This window comes from Pelodiscus sinensis, chromosome 2 (assembly GCF_049634645.1).
Source record: "Pelodiscus sinensis isolate JC-2024 chromosome 2, ASM4963464v1, whole genome shotgun sequence".
Classification (NCBI taxonomy): domain Eukaryota; kingdom Metazoa; phylum Chordata; order Testudines; family Trionychidae; genus Pelodiscus; species Pelodiscus sinensis.
Window position 1 is genome coordinate 14,484,076 of NC_134712.1, and position 13,565 is coordinate 14,497,640.

Here is a 13,565-nt window from a genome sequence, read left to right on the forward strand (position 1 = left end):
GGAAAGATCCACTCTGATATTAGTAACTGGTTAAAAAGATAAAAATAAAGGTTAGGAACAAATGGTCAGTTTTCACTCTTGAGAGGGGTAAGAGGGTCGCCCTCAATGGTCTGCACTGGGACCAGTGCTGCTCAACATATTTATAAATGATCTGGAAAAAGGGGCAAACAGTAAGGTGGCAAAGTTTGCAGGTAATTATAATGAGTAATTCTGTAAGTCCAAAGCTGACTGTCAACAATTACAAAGAGATCTCTCAAAACTGATTGACTGGGCAACAAAATGGCAGATGAAATGCAACATTCATAAGTACATATTGGAAAACAATCACAGCTATTCATAAAACTTGATGGGGTGTAAGCAATTACCACTCAAAAAGATCTTGGATTCTCTTTGGATCGTTCTTTGAAAACATCTGCTCAGTGTGCAGCAGCAGTAAAAAACAAAACAAAACCCAAAAAAGAAACGTACACCCCCCACAGAAAGTTAGGAACCATTAGGAAAGGGACTGTAACCCCCTCCCGCCCGCCCCCAAAAAAGAGAGTCACTATATACAGTCATGATAATCCCACACTTTAAATACTGTGTGCAGTTGTGGTTGGCCACTTATAAAAAAAAGTATACAGAACTGGAAAACAGAGAAGGGCAACAAAAATGATGTGGTGTATGCAAAAGTCTACTTGTTGAGAGATTAAAAAACTGGACCTCTTCATTTTAGGAGATAACCAAGGTAGAGAGAAAATTCTAATCTACTGAATCATAAATGGTAAGCAGAAAGGCAGTAGAGAAATGTTACATACCCCTTAACATAACAAAAGAATTATGGATACCCTTATGAAATCAATGGGCAGGCAGATTTAAACCCACCAAAAGTAAATACTGCTTCACACAATGAACAGTCAACATATGGAATTGTTGCAAGGGGATGTAGTGAAGTAAACTATAACTGGTTCAAAAACAAATGAGATATTTTTTAAGAAAGTACATACATCAATGGCTAATAGCCACATTGGTCAGGGACACAACCCCAAGCTCTCTGGGTGTTCTTAAACTGCTAACTGCCAGAAACTAGGACTAGATGACAGGGGATGGATCATTTGAAATTGTCTGGTTCCCTGTTCATTCGCTCTGAAGCATCATACATTGGCCATTTTCAGAACACAGGATACTGGCACTAAATGGACCATTGGATTGACCCAATATGGCCATAGGGATGCATTTTAAGTTTTTCTGCTGCTTAATATTTTGTTGGACTTTTCCAAAAAAATCCCAACTTTATGAAGTGAAATGTTTTGTGTTTACAAAATAACTGTTTCTATATTAAGTTAAAGTGTGCTTTGCTTCTTTACAATAAACAAATACCTTATTTAGGACAGCACTGATTTCTTGACCTCAAACATCTACAGTAATGAATCCTGAGTAAAATGAATCTGCAAACATTTTAACTTTTTGGTTTATTTTATTGCTGAAATGTACATTGCACAGTGTATTCTTACATTTCATGAAGCTGGTTTGATACCAACAGTACAGAATGTCTGGGAATCAACAAAACAATTAGCCCTACTCTGAATGGGCTAGTGTTGTTACTTCAGAATTAACACATAGTTTACATTAAAATGAACTGCTCTCAAAAACCATAATTACTCAGTGACATTACATTTAAAAGAATTTAAAGCATAAGCTGGAATACTTACAAATGTTAACTGGACATGAAGTCATAAACATTCAAACAGTATTAAAACTGTCACAGACACTACAGGCCCAGTGAGCACACATTGTATTCTAAGCTCTGCAACTATTTTCAAGACCAGGAAGAAATAAAGAATTCAAAGCAACAGTACACATTAAAACAATATTCTGACGAATTTGATTTCAAAATGCCTAAACAATTTACTACTTACAGTAAACTATCAGTACAACATATTATACAGCAGACTTCCACAAATCCTCAATTCTCATCTGTCCAAAGTGGCCACAGTACTCAGTTTGCAGACTCTCTGCCTTTTCAGCAAGGGAGAAAGTATCTATCAGGTAAAGTCCCAGGAGATTACAGATCTTCAGTTCCTTACATCTGCACATCGTGAACAAGACTAGTCTGAATTTAGGACATGTGATAGCCTATTTTGTGATTAAATGAAAAAAATCTTCCTGAATAGACTTCAAATGAATGGTAAATGAAATGTTGAATATAATTTTTCGCATGCAGGATACATGCAACAGAATTTAGTTAATTTGAGAAAATTCTGTATTTACACCACAGTCTGTGTATTACAAGAGTGCAAATGAAAGTACATTCTTTATTTCTTATTCTTTAGACTCTTTAATTCTATTTCTTCTTTGTACAAATGTGCACAGTGTTATTTTATAAAAATCACATCAGTGTGGATGATTGTTTTACATTGCGTCCCTAGCTTACACCTAATTAAAAAAATACATTCTGTTTATATAGGTCAAAATCTAATATCTTACCTTAAAAAACAAAAAGTGAAAACTAAAAGCTAAGGTGACAACGAGTTCTACTAATGCGGTTGACTCTGGTCTGATCAGGATGATACGTTGCAGCAGTAACAATCACAACGGAATGCTGTAGGTAAGAGGTTGTTTCGTCATCCACTAACAGCTGTGATTGCACTGTCAAACTGAAAAAAAGGTCTCAATTACCTTTCTGAATTTTGTGAATGCTTCCTGAAAATCTGTGTGTGCCATCTCATAGGTCTAAATAGCTGAAATGTCTCTGGGACTGTGCTATTTCACTCCTTTAAAGATAGTTTAAAGGAACATGGTACTTAAGGTTAAAAAGCCAGAAATCCTACATTTTGCAGTGCAAAAATTGCCAAGGACAATTAACCTATTGCTAGCTTCCTAATCAATTTAGAAGAAGAATTATTAATTTAATACACTATGCGTCTCAGCCCTGACCCAAAGACTTACTAAATTCAAAACCATATATTTAAGTATTGAGAATCTAAGTTGATTTGTTGTTTCAGAAAAATCCAGCAAGACCTAGATTAAAAAGCTTACTGCATATGGCACTGGACCATTACAACTTTTCAGTTATACACGCAGAATTTCTCAATAGGTTATGGAGAAATTGTCAGTTACCATCAAGGGCCAAACAACTTACTGTACAGTACAGTTTTATGTACAGAGCTAATAAAAAGTTATTTGAAATTTATACTCAGGTACCTAAACCTATGAAAGTTAGCACATCTGTTTTCAGTAATCATGGGAAGACTTGTTATGTATGCAAACAGATAACTGCAAAATGCGTTTGCTTGAAAATACATCTAAATGTATAACTTTCAAGAGGATTCATCCACAGATTTCTTTAAATTGGCAAAATATCATTAAAAACCTATTTTCCTAAGCTACATAGAACATTTCATATATTCTTATGTGTTTATAATTTCATAAATGAACAAGTATTTCAAGTACTTATCCATTTAAAATGCCCTCAGTTTGTTGCTGTACTAAATATATATCAATTATTTATTGTATTTCAGACATCAAAATACTACTGCATTTTCAAAAGCATAGTTTGTAAACTACACACATAAGACATGAAAAATATTGCACAAGTTGGAGCTCCAAGAGGAGGGTTTACATCTCTCAAGCAGAACATTGTATCTTTCGGCAGTAAACAGTACATGTACTAGATTTCTAAGAAGCACATTATGTTAATCATTCACCAGGAACAATATTTAACTACTGTCTGACCAGTCATATTTATTATTGAAATTGAATAGGTAATAAAAAAGGTTGTCTATTTAATGTATTCCAAAATAATGGAATAAACAGCACTAGATAGCAGTGGTATAGGTAGCTTAAGATATTGCTCCACTGAGACATGTGGTAAAAATAAGCATGCCCGACTCTACCCAAATCTGGAAACCCAGATGGAAGGAAACCACTAGGCACTGCAGATACATTACCCAATTCCAGGAAACTATTTCTATAAACCTATTATTTAAGTCTCTGAAATTATAATATGCTGACAAAAAAAGAAATATTTACTTTTGACTTAAGTGAATTGGAATATGAAAAATGACTGAATATGAAATAGTATGAAAACACAACAAGACTAATTTCAAGTATTAGAGAATATATAAAAAAATTGAAAGTTATTAAAAAAAAATCTTTCCTATATGCTGTGGGTACATCATTTCCCCTAAAATCTATTTACTTAATCTAAATTAAACAAAGAACTTGGAAAACTCATCTTGTTTATTGTACTTTACTCTAAATAATGTTCTGCAGACTTCAGAAGACACTTAATACACACAAAGATCTGGAAACTTCATCTCATAGACTGGAACGGATTGGTAATGAGCATGTCCAGCAGTAATTGTCATAGTTCCTGAGGGGCTTGGAGGAGGACTGTAAAGGGGGAAGAAGAAAAAGGTATATAATTTAAGGTTTCACAATGATATACTTACGTAATCTGTTATAACTTTTAATTTCATAGAGTATGTTTGGAAACTTGATATCAAATCTTTCCATCCTTACTGTGTCTTTTTCCTACATATCTAATGAAGACAAATTATAGGGGCTGATTTTTGTTTGCATCTTTGTTTGACTCACCAGCCTAATGGATGACAGCCTTATCTTGATAGGTATGTTTTTTATTTACCGTACTGCCTAAAATGCAAACCAGAGGTGTATGGCACTTCACAATACACAGATTGCATGTGCTCTAGGAATTAGGTAACAACACAGGGAAAAGGGAATATTCAACATTTTTGCAATCATGACAAATATATACCTAAAATACAAATATAAAGATACTCCAACACTGTGTTGTCAATATATATTTTCACATCTTTCAGCAAATATTTTCCAAAAATGAGGCTCAATTCTGCCCAGAGTTATATAGGTGGAGCTTCCTTGGGAACCCAATTAAACCCTAATGAATGGACACAATTGTCATGGATATCCCTGCAGTTATTGAAGATTATCTACACCAGCAAGTTACTGAGTTGAAACTCTCTTGCTCAGGGTGTGAAAAAGCATCTATGAGCGCAGCAAGTTTCAGCACAGTAACATGCTACATAGACAGGCTCCCAGTACTGCGAGGCTACACCCTTCATAGAGGTGCTATTCCTAAAGTACTAGGAGAGCTCTTTTCCAGCACTGGTGCCATGACCACACTGTTGCATAGAAAAGCTGCTCTGTGGCAGCACTTTAATACTGTAAGTGTAGACCAAAGCCTTAATGGAAAAAACATGCTTTATTCTTAACAACAATACCTGTAATTCTATAGTTTGTACGGAAAACAAATTGACCTTTTAAAAAGAGATAATATTTTATGGGCTAATAGGCTGATCTTGACACAGGATATTTTCCTTTAAATAAAAACAAATTAGAATACTAACAATAAAATCAAATGTTTTGTAAGTGAGAATATTCAAATAAAGTCAATTACCTTAATGAATTAGCACATCACACATAAAACTAGCATCTTAAAGTACCACACCATTTTCTGACAAGTACCACTACTTTTAATTAATTTTATTTCATGCATAAAATCTTACCGGATGGTGAGCTCCAATATCTGTGCAAGTCTATCATGAAGTAGGTTTGCCTACAAGAAGAAAAAAAATAACTAGTTTAATGAGATCTTGTAAAATCATTGTAAAGAGAATGACTATAAGAAGCAGCCTAGACTGGTTTAGTGGAATATACTCTCAATTGCAGAGTTTTGCTTCCCTGTTGGAACAAGAACTGTTTAGTTGTATGAAAGCAAAAGAATTGCAACTGGGAATTTATGAACAAAACTTGAGAAATCAAAATCTACTTTAAAAGATTAAAAGGGGAGGTGGAAAAGGCCCATCCAGTCAAAGCATGTTGACATGATCCAAATGTTGCCCTTTATTGAAATTAGAGTGAAATAACGATGTCTTTGAAGACCAGTCTCAAAGGCAGAAAAGGTAAAAGTGTGTATATGTAGGGGGCCCAGTCCCCCTACCAGCCTGGTGTAAGGCTTAATTTTACCACAAGGAGTCTATCTGCAGTGAAATTGACATTCTTGTCAGTTTCACAGCTGCTATTATTTCACATTTCATCTTCAACTCTAGCTGTCAGACTCGCAGGCCTGAAAGTATCAGGAGAGGAAATATGCAGTCTCAGAATCTGTGAATCAAGGATGTCAATTTCACTGCTGGAAGGCTTACTGCTGTGAAACTAAGCCCTGCCCAGCTCTCAGCTGGAGCTGTCAGCCCCAGGTAAGGGTTCCAGCTGAGACCCATGAGGCTGTCAGTGCACACACAATGCCCCACTTGTCAGTGAGTCAAGTACTCACAGGGAGGACACCAACAGCTGTGCAAACACTCCTGGTGGACACCAACAACTGATTTAATTGCTGATGTGGTTATATGTTGATCTAATTTTGTAGTATAGACCAACTAAAAGAAAGTTCACATACAGTCCTTAGGATGGTGGGGTCTTTAGAGCACCGATAAAGTTAACAAGGCAAAAACTGTTTTAATAGTAAACTCTACCACAAATCACTCCCTGCCCCATCGCCATTACCACTTGTACAAAAGCCATTCAAAAATATTAAATGCTCTAAATTCTCACTTTTGTTTCACATTGTGCAGCAATTTCTTCAAAAGGTGCTTTCTGGAACTTTTCAATCACAAGACGCCTCTTCTCTTTTTCCTGCTCTTCAAGTCCAGTATTATCTTTTAAAAAATGAAGACAGTTCTAACTTATGCTTATATAGACTTCCTACAATAAGTGAATTGACAAAACATTTAGAGATTTCTCTCTCTTCATTTTTATTATTACTACTTAAAACAAAGACAAAAACAGAATTTTTTAAGTGAATGGTAAAAAGTAGCTGCAGCTTAGGCCAACTTACTGAGTAAATTCTAGTTAATCAAATTTCCTGTAATAACGGAACACATAATTGAGAAGCAGAGTAAAAAAGTGAATATAACATCATAGTCTCTGGTCCCAACTTATGAACTAAGTAGAAGTTTTGCCTGAATAGGGACTGAAGGATTTATCCAGGAAGTTACAAATAAAAATTGATTTACCAGCTGTTCAGTAAGTTATACCATCTACAGGTAAAGAGAAGAGTTTTCTAAGAAATGCTGAAGATCATTTGGTTTGTGGTTTCAAACCTGCGATATGATGAGAAACTAATATAGTATTTTAAGTGTACTATGCTGGCAAAGCCTTTTTTGTGACAAATATTTCATTTACTGAAGAAGTGTAAATGTAACATTGCAATAAATCTCACCAATTGCTTTCTTCAAAGCTTCAAAGGTAATTTCTTCAGTATTGACCTAAAGGAAATAAGTGATTTTTAATTCAGTGAAACAAACTGCTGAAGAATACGTAAAGTTACAACCATAATTTGTCTCAAGTGGTGCAATGCTTTTTCTCCCAAAAGACTAAGGGCCAGATTTTTAAAGGTATTTAGGAGTTGCTGTGTTAATGCTGTACATTTGAAAAGGGATTTAGGCATTTAAGACCATTTTGAAAAATTAGATTTAAGTTTCTCAGTCAGTTGGGTATTGCAATGAGTGTAGGAATGTCTAAATACCTTTTACATTTTTAGCCTTTTAGTTTTTATTTAAAGAGGCAGATTACTATGAATACATAAAGTAATCTTATATTTCTTCAATACTGCAATGCTTCACTGTGATTGAAGATCAGTATAATGCAGAAGAGAAAGATTTGTAGTGAATCACCTTTTATTACAGACAGAACTGGTAGTTCAAGCCATACTTATGGTTGACTGATACTTCATTATAAAAAGACCCATTTTTAAGTTGCCTATAAGTTAACAAAATTAATTATTTGTGTTGAAATGTATCTGTCTGACATCTGCCTCAAGTTGATTGGGGGGGAGAGCGGGTAAATTTCAGCAAAAATAGTTCAGCACTTCTGGGAATAAGATTAAGGAAAAATATATTTTATCTAGTGCTTTTATGCTTTGTAACACAGATTTGAAATTTGTCAAGGTGTGGCTTATGTGTCATTATATGCTTTTTGCAGGGCAGCTTCCCTCTTCCCCCTCCCCTGGGGAAGAGAAACAAAACAAAATAATTCTGCCAAGTTATAATAAGCCTTTGAAAAAACTTCAGCTTGCATATGCTCAGTAGAGACTTGTTAAGAAATGGCAGCTAAATTCTTTAAAATTTTTGCCTGAACTGAGCCTGTCCCACCGCAGGGCCGAGCAGGACTTTTCCTGTAATTACTGTTCTTGGCTGCTGAGAGTGGCTACGGAATCGAGCACTGGAACAGAGAAAGAGATTCAGCTCTGTGCTCTCAATACTTTCCCTCAGGCAATGTGAAGGAGGAAACTAACTCAAGTGGAGAGGATACAAGAGCCTGACTTGGAATTCGGAGGCAGAATGTTGTGAAATATAAAGGCAGGAGCAGATTGGAACAAAGAGCATGGTGTGGGAAGGAAAGACTGGGGCTGGGAACCAGGGAAGGTAGGCCCTAGGCCGGAAGAATGGGAGCAGTTTAGGCACAGGAGGGAAGTGGTGTGGGGACAGGCACATACTGGGCAAGGAGAAAGGTCTCAGCCATTTCAAGTTGCATGTATAAAAATAGTGCATACTTTTGGCCTTACTTTTACTGCCTCAGTTCCCCATCACACTGGGGTGTGGGAAAAATAATATTTGTGATTCAATTAGACCCTATGCTGAGAACACCATACGAAAGATCCTGAGGAAATTATAATTCAGAGCAGGGTTTGAATAATGTGAAGTAAATAGACAGGCCTCCGTGTTAATGAGGATGAGACAGAATACAAAATAGCTTCTTTTTCAGTGAGCCAACATTCCTCTTGTGCACTGAATGAGGTGGGAATCCTGTGAAAAACTAAAATGTAATTAAGTAATTAAAGACTATCATGATGCATATGTATCAAGTCAAAAGGGAAGGCAACCTTAATTCTTCTATTTCTTAACTACTGAACATAAACTTGTAATCAATGTTCTTTCAACACAGATTTAGAATTACACAAACAAAACTAATAGGAATTTGGATAGGACATCAGCATTTACACTTCTACTCATGTGAGGGTGCAAACATTGCTTCCCTTTAGCGCTCACTGAAAATTGGGAATTAATTACTTTTCACTTTTATGTTACACGTCTTGAGACAAACTAGAATTTGCAGAAAGAATGTACATTTTATGCTTAACTCACTATTTTTTGAAGGATTGGGGGTACATTTCCATAGCTTTTGGGAAGTGGAATATCTGTTCAGAAAAGGGTCTAAGATTTGTTCAAATAGTCATATAGTAGCCTTCCTACAAGATAATTAATCTCAATCCCTGTACCTTATGTCTGTATCTTTTGTTTGATTCTATCAATTCTTTCCTCTGCCTTAAATAGATTATTATACATTCCTGAAAATAGAAAGGATAAAAATAAGATTTACAATATATGTTGTGTGGACTCTCTTCCTGAGTACAGTTCCCTTAGTACTGTTCAGTGGAATCAAGCTACATATTTGGAGTTACTAATATTTTACTCAGTTAAGCTGTAATGTCTAAATATATTACAAAATAGCATATAAATTATGTTTCCTCAATGTGTTACACTGTCTCAAAGGTAACTAGTCTAGAAGCTTCAGTGACACAATAGCCCATATTAATGGTGAAAAGTAACTCAGATACTGTAGTGCAGCATTTCCCAAACTATGGGCTGTGGCCTGGAAAAAAATACTGGGCCTCAGCATGGCTGCCGAGGTGTTCTGGGCTCCTAGAGTGCCTGTGCGGTGCTGGGTCCCCCAAGCCCTCGGCTGGGCTGGGCGGAGTCTGAAGCCAGATGTTCCAGGCTCCTGGCAGAGGCGTAGCTAGGGTGAATTTAACACCCCCCCCCCAAAAAAAAAACACACCACATGAACTCTTGATCTCAGATGGTAGGGCGGGGACCCCGGGGGGGGGGGGGGGAAGAGACCGGCCGGGAGGGGAGCTGGGTAAGCAGGGAGGAAGTGTGTGTGTGGAGGGGGAAATCGACCACCGGGAAGCAGAGCTGGGCGGAGTTGGGGGGCACCGGGGCTGACTGGGGGAGGTCAGGAGGAGAAGGTAGAGGGGAGAACCAGCTGCCGGAAGCAGGGCTGGACTGGGGCAGTGGGGTTGGCCGGGGGAGGTTGGGAGGAGAATCGGGGGAGAACTGACTGGCTGGGAGGAGGGATTAGGAGGAGCAGGGCTAGTCAGGGGCGGGGGGGAAGGGAAGGAGGCGGCATCAGGGGCAGCGGGTCGGGTCGGAGGAAAATCGGGGGGCCTGCAGAAGCAGGGCTGCCAGGAAGTGCGAGGTCGGGGGTAGCAGGGCTGGCCGGGTAAGATGGGGGTGGGGAGAACTGGCTGCCGGAAGCAGGGCTGTTGGGGCTAGCGGGGCTGGCCGGGAGAGATTGGGAGGGGAAGTGGAGGAGAATTGGCCGGCTGGGAGGGGGGTTGGGGGAAGTGGGGCTGGCTGGAGGGGCAGCGGGGGAGGGGGGAAGCGAATCAGCCGGCAGGAAGCGGGACTGACCCGGGCACGTGCAGATCCCGGGGCACTGCCCATCCCACGCACAGTCCCGGCGAAACACAAGTGAGTCCGGTCCCGGGGATTCCATTCCGCCCCCCCCCCCCCCATGTCCCCTCAAGTAGTTGCGAACTGCCTGGCTGGTAGAGACACACACAGCCTGAGCACATCTACCAGGCAGGCAGTTCGCAACTACAACTGATACACCTAATAATAATAAAACTTACCTAAAGAGAAAATTCCAGACATTTTATATGTCCGGCATTTTCTCAGTTAGTTTCCCGGATAGAAGCCTCAAATACTAGACTGTCCAGTACAAAACCAGACACCTAGCAACCCTACCCCTCCTTGCACCCTCCCTCCTAGCCAGATACACTACCCTACCCTACCCTACCCCTTCCTCCCCCTGTCTGCTCCTGCTCCCACCTCCTGGAGTGCTTGTGTGACACTGGGTCCCCCAAGCCCTGGCCCAGGCTGGGTGGAGGATGCAGACGGGTGAAACAGTGAAAATTTATTAAATTTTTCATTCTTTTTTTTTTAATATGTGTTTATATTTTTGGGCTGCAAAAAAACAGTACTGAACAAAAATGGATTCAACTAAAGTAAAAAGTTTGGGAAACCCTGGTCTAGCCAGCTTTCTGGCCGTCTTACAGTTCATTTATTCAATCCATATTCCCTTAACTTGCTGGCAAGAATATTGTGGGTGACTATATCAAAAGCTTTGCTAAAGCTGGCACTGGGGGCTTTGGGAGGATCAGAAACAACTTATTTGAATATTCATCATTAGTTTGAATATGAAAATATGCAAGTGAATGTTACCGGTCCTCCAAAAGCTTGTGAATGGATTTACTGGTCCCCGTGTCAAAAAGTTTGGGAACCCCTGCTGTAGTGTATCTCAGCCTCAATAAATTAAATAAAAAATCTCTACCGAAGAGACAGAAAATAAGACATGCAAAACAAAAAAGATTGTAAGAGTTTCTCTGGAAAGGTTGTATGAAGAAACAGATTACAGAATGAAAGGGATACTTCCTAGGATACCTTGTTATTCACATACCTTATCCTCTATGTTATTTCCAGGCAGAATATCCACTTGAATAGATACAGTGTCCACAATGCTCTTCCTTCTGGAGAGTCTATCTTCATCTAAACAAAAATAGCATTATCATTTTCTGTATCAGTGAAAGAATGGTAAGGGGCTTCGAATCAGGCCAGAGGGCTGCAGACTAAACAGCTTTTCTAAGGGACACTGCTTACAGTCACCTGAGTGGAGCATCCACAGAGATCTCTCTCAAAGGAGAAGAGGATGTTACTCACCTGTGCAGAAACTGACATTCTTCAAGATGAATATCCCTGTGGGTGCTCCACTACCTGCCCTCCTCCCCTTTACTTCGGGTAGGACACTTGTCTGTGGTAGAGAAGAAACCAAAGAGCCTGTCCCATGCATGTGTTATTTATACTCTGACAGCTCATCAGGCAGGCAGAGAATGCATACAATCTGGTGCGGAATAGGGGAGGGGTACTGCTGAGAAAATCTCTGATCAAAGGTGCCAGGGTGCACCCTGACCTGAGTGGAGTACAATGGGACATCTCTTGAAGGAGAACATTATTATTCCTTAATTGACCTCTTGTCTGAGCAATGTTGTCTGCTTTCCCTACCCATGCTGGCTCAAGGTTTTCAATACTAGACCCGAGACCTACAAAATTTCCTGAGTGTTGAATTTGATATTGTTCCCTTCTATTAATTCAGTTTTGGACTTTCCTATCGTCACATCTTCCTTTGCAAACACGGTATAGTAGTACAAAGCACACACTCAAGCACTCTTTTCAGTAACTTTACATTTGCTGCCTGTCTCTTCAGAAAGACAAGAAATATGGCACGGCATAGTTTCGAAAAATAAGGAGGATTAGTTTTATATCATAAAAAGGACAGAGTGAAAACCAAAACACTTCAGGAGAGACAGGCATGACAACCTGAGATTTCCATACATAACAGAAGCATTAGGTGGGATTAATTTAGCAAATAACTTAATCTTACTTGTACATTGAACCACAGCTGGATATGTATTTTAATATGGTTGCCAGAGATACTCCACATTATTAGAGGTATTTTAGAGAAGATGGTTCAAATTTAATTTTCAAACGCAGAATTGCTATTCCCTCCTCCATCCATGAGACTGTATCAGAGGTAGGAATGTTATAGCATAGTCAATTAACTGATAAGCAAAAGCTTATAGGTTAACACTACAGACTACACGCATTTCCTTCCCCCACCCTCCCAGCAATACATTTTTTAGCAGACAGGCCAGCAGCCCAGCTCAGTTCCAGCTTGCACTTGGTCCTGGACTTATCCCTGCGGCAGCTCTGCATTTAAAGTGTATTAGGAGCCAGGCGTACAGGCAGCCCGGTTCAGTTCCAGTTCATGCCAGATCTGGGAGCTCAGACTCCTCCCCCTGGACAGGGGCTGCCCAGGGGCTATAGAATAGTTGACTAACCAATAAAAATTCATGAGGTTAATTGGCTATTCAATTAACTGATATTTAACATACCTAATGAGAGGCAGCAGCGCAGGGTGGGAGCTGGTGTTTGCGAAGAGTTGGCTTTTAAGCCAGCTCCCCGCATGTACTGGCTCTTATGGAGCCATCTGCCCTGCCTCCATCAGAGACAGCAGCGTGGGGGAGGAGGATGTGCTTGCAGGGAGCTGGCTTATTCATTTATTTTGGTGAATGTATACCAGCTGAAAATTTCAGTAGGTACATATTTACACACCGGGGTTAAGCAGGCAGCAACGTGCGGTAAGGGGGGGGAGCTGGCTTAACATGCCCCCCCCACCACCACCGTGTGTACCTACTGAAAATTTCAGTTGGGTACAAGTTTACCAAAATAAACAAATTTTAACATACTATTAAGTATATTAGCCAGACACATGAACTTTCAGAACTAGACACCACTATATTAGAAGATTAATACTATATTCTCCAAACTGTAAAATAGTGCAGGCTTTACAAAGATTTTTCCACAGGAAATAGTTTCCTTCATTCTGTCTGAATCCTACTGTGCAGAAGAGGAAAGACTGGCAAA

The 13,565-nt window shown here is 39.2% G+C and overlaps 1 protein-coding gene across 5 annotated transcripts in view; it reads right to left on the minus strand.

Annotated features, from left to right (window-relative positions):
* Nucleotides 1–1,421: 1,421 nt before the first annotated feature.
* Nucleotides 1,422–13,565, minus strand: part of EFR3A (EFR3 homolog A) — a 101,207-nt gene continuing 89,063 nt past the window's right edge. For 3 of the 5 annotated variants that reach the window (XM_075920131.1, XM_025184913.2, XM_075920130.1), the window contains 6 exons: nucleotides 11,542–11,630; nucleotides 9,299–9,367; nucleotides 7,241–7,286; nucleotides 6,574–6,677; nucleotides 5,529–5,578; nucleotides 4,204–4,374 (listed from right to left, as the gene is read on the minus strand). In XM_075920131.1, coding sequence (XP_075776246.1) covers nucleotides 4,269–4,374; nucleotides 5,529–5,578; nucleotides 6,574–6,677; nucleotides 7,241–7,286; nucleotides 9,299–9,367; nucleotides 11,542–11,630 — 464 coding nt within the window. In that variant the 3' untranslated portion in view covers nucleotides 4,204–4,268. Of the gene's footprint in view, nucleotides 2,637–4,203; nucleotides 4,375–5,528; nucleotides 5,579–6,573; nucleotides 6,678–7,240; nucleotides 7,287–9,298; nucleotides 9,368–11,541; nucleotides 11,631–13,565 lie in introns of those variants that run through there. The other 2 variants (XM_075920132.1, XM_075920133.1) reach the window with 2 other exon arrangements.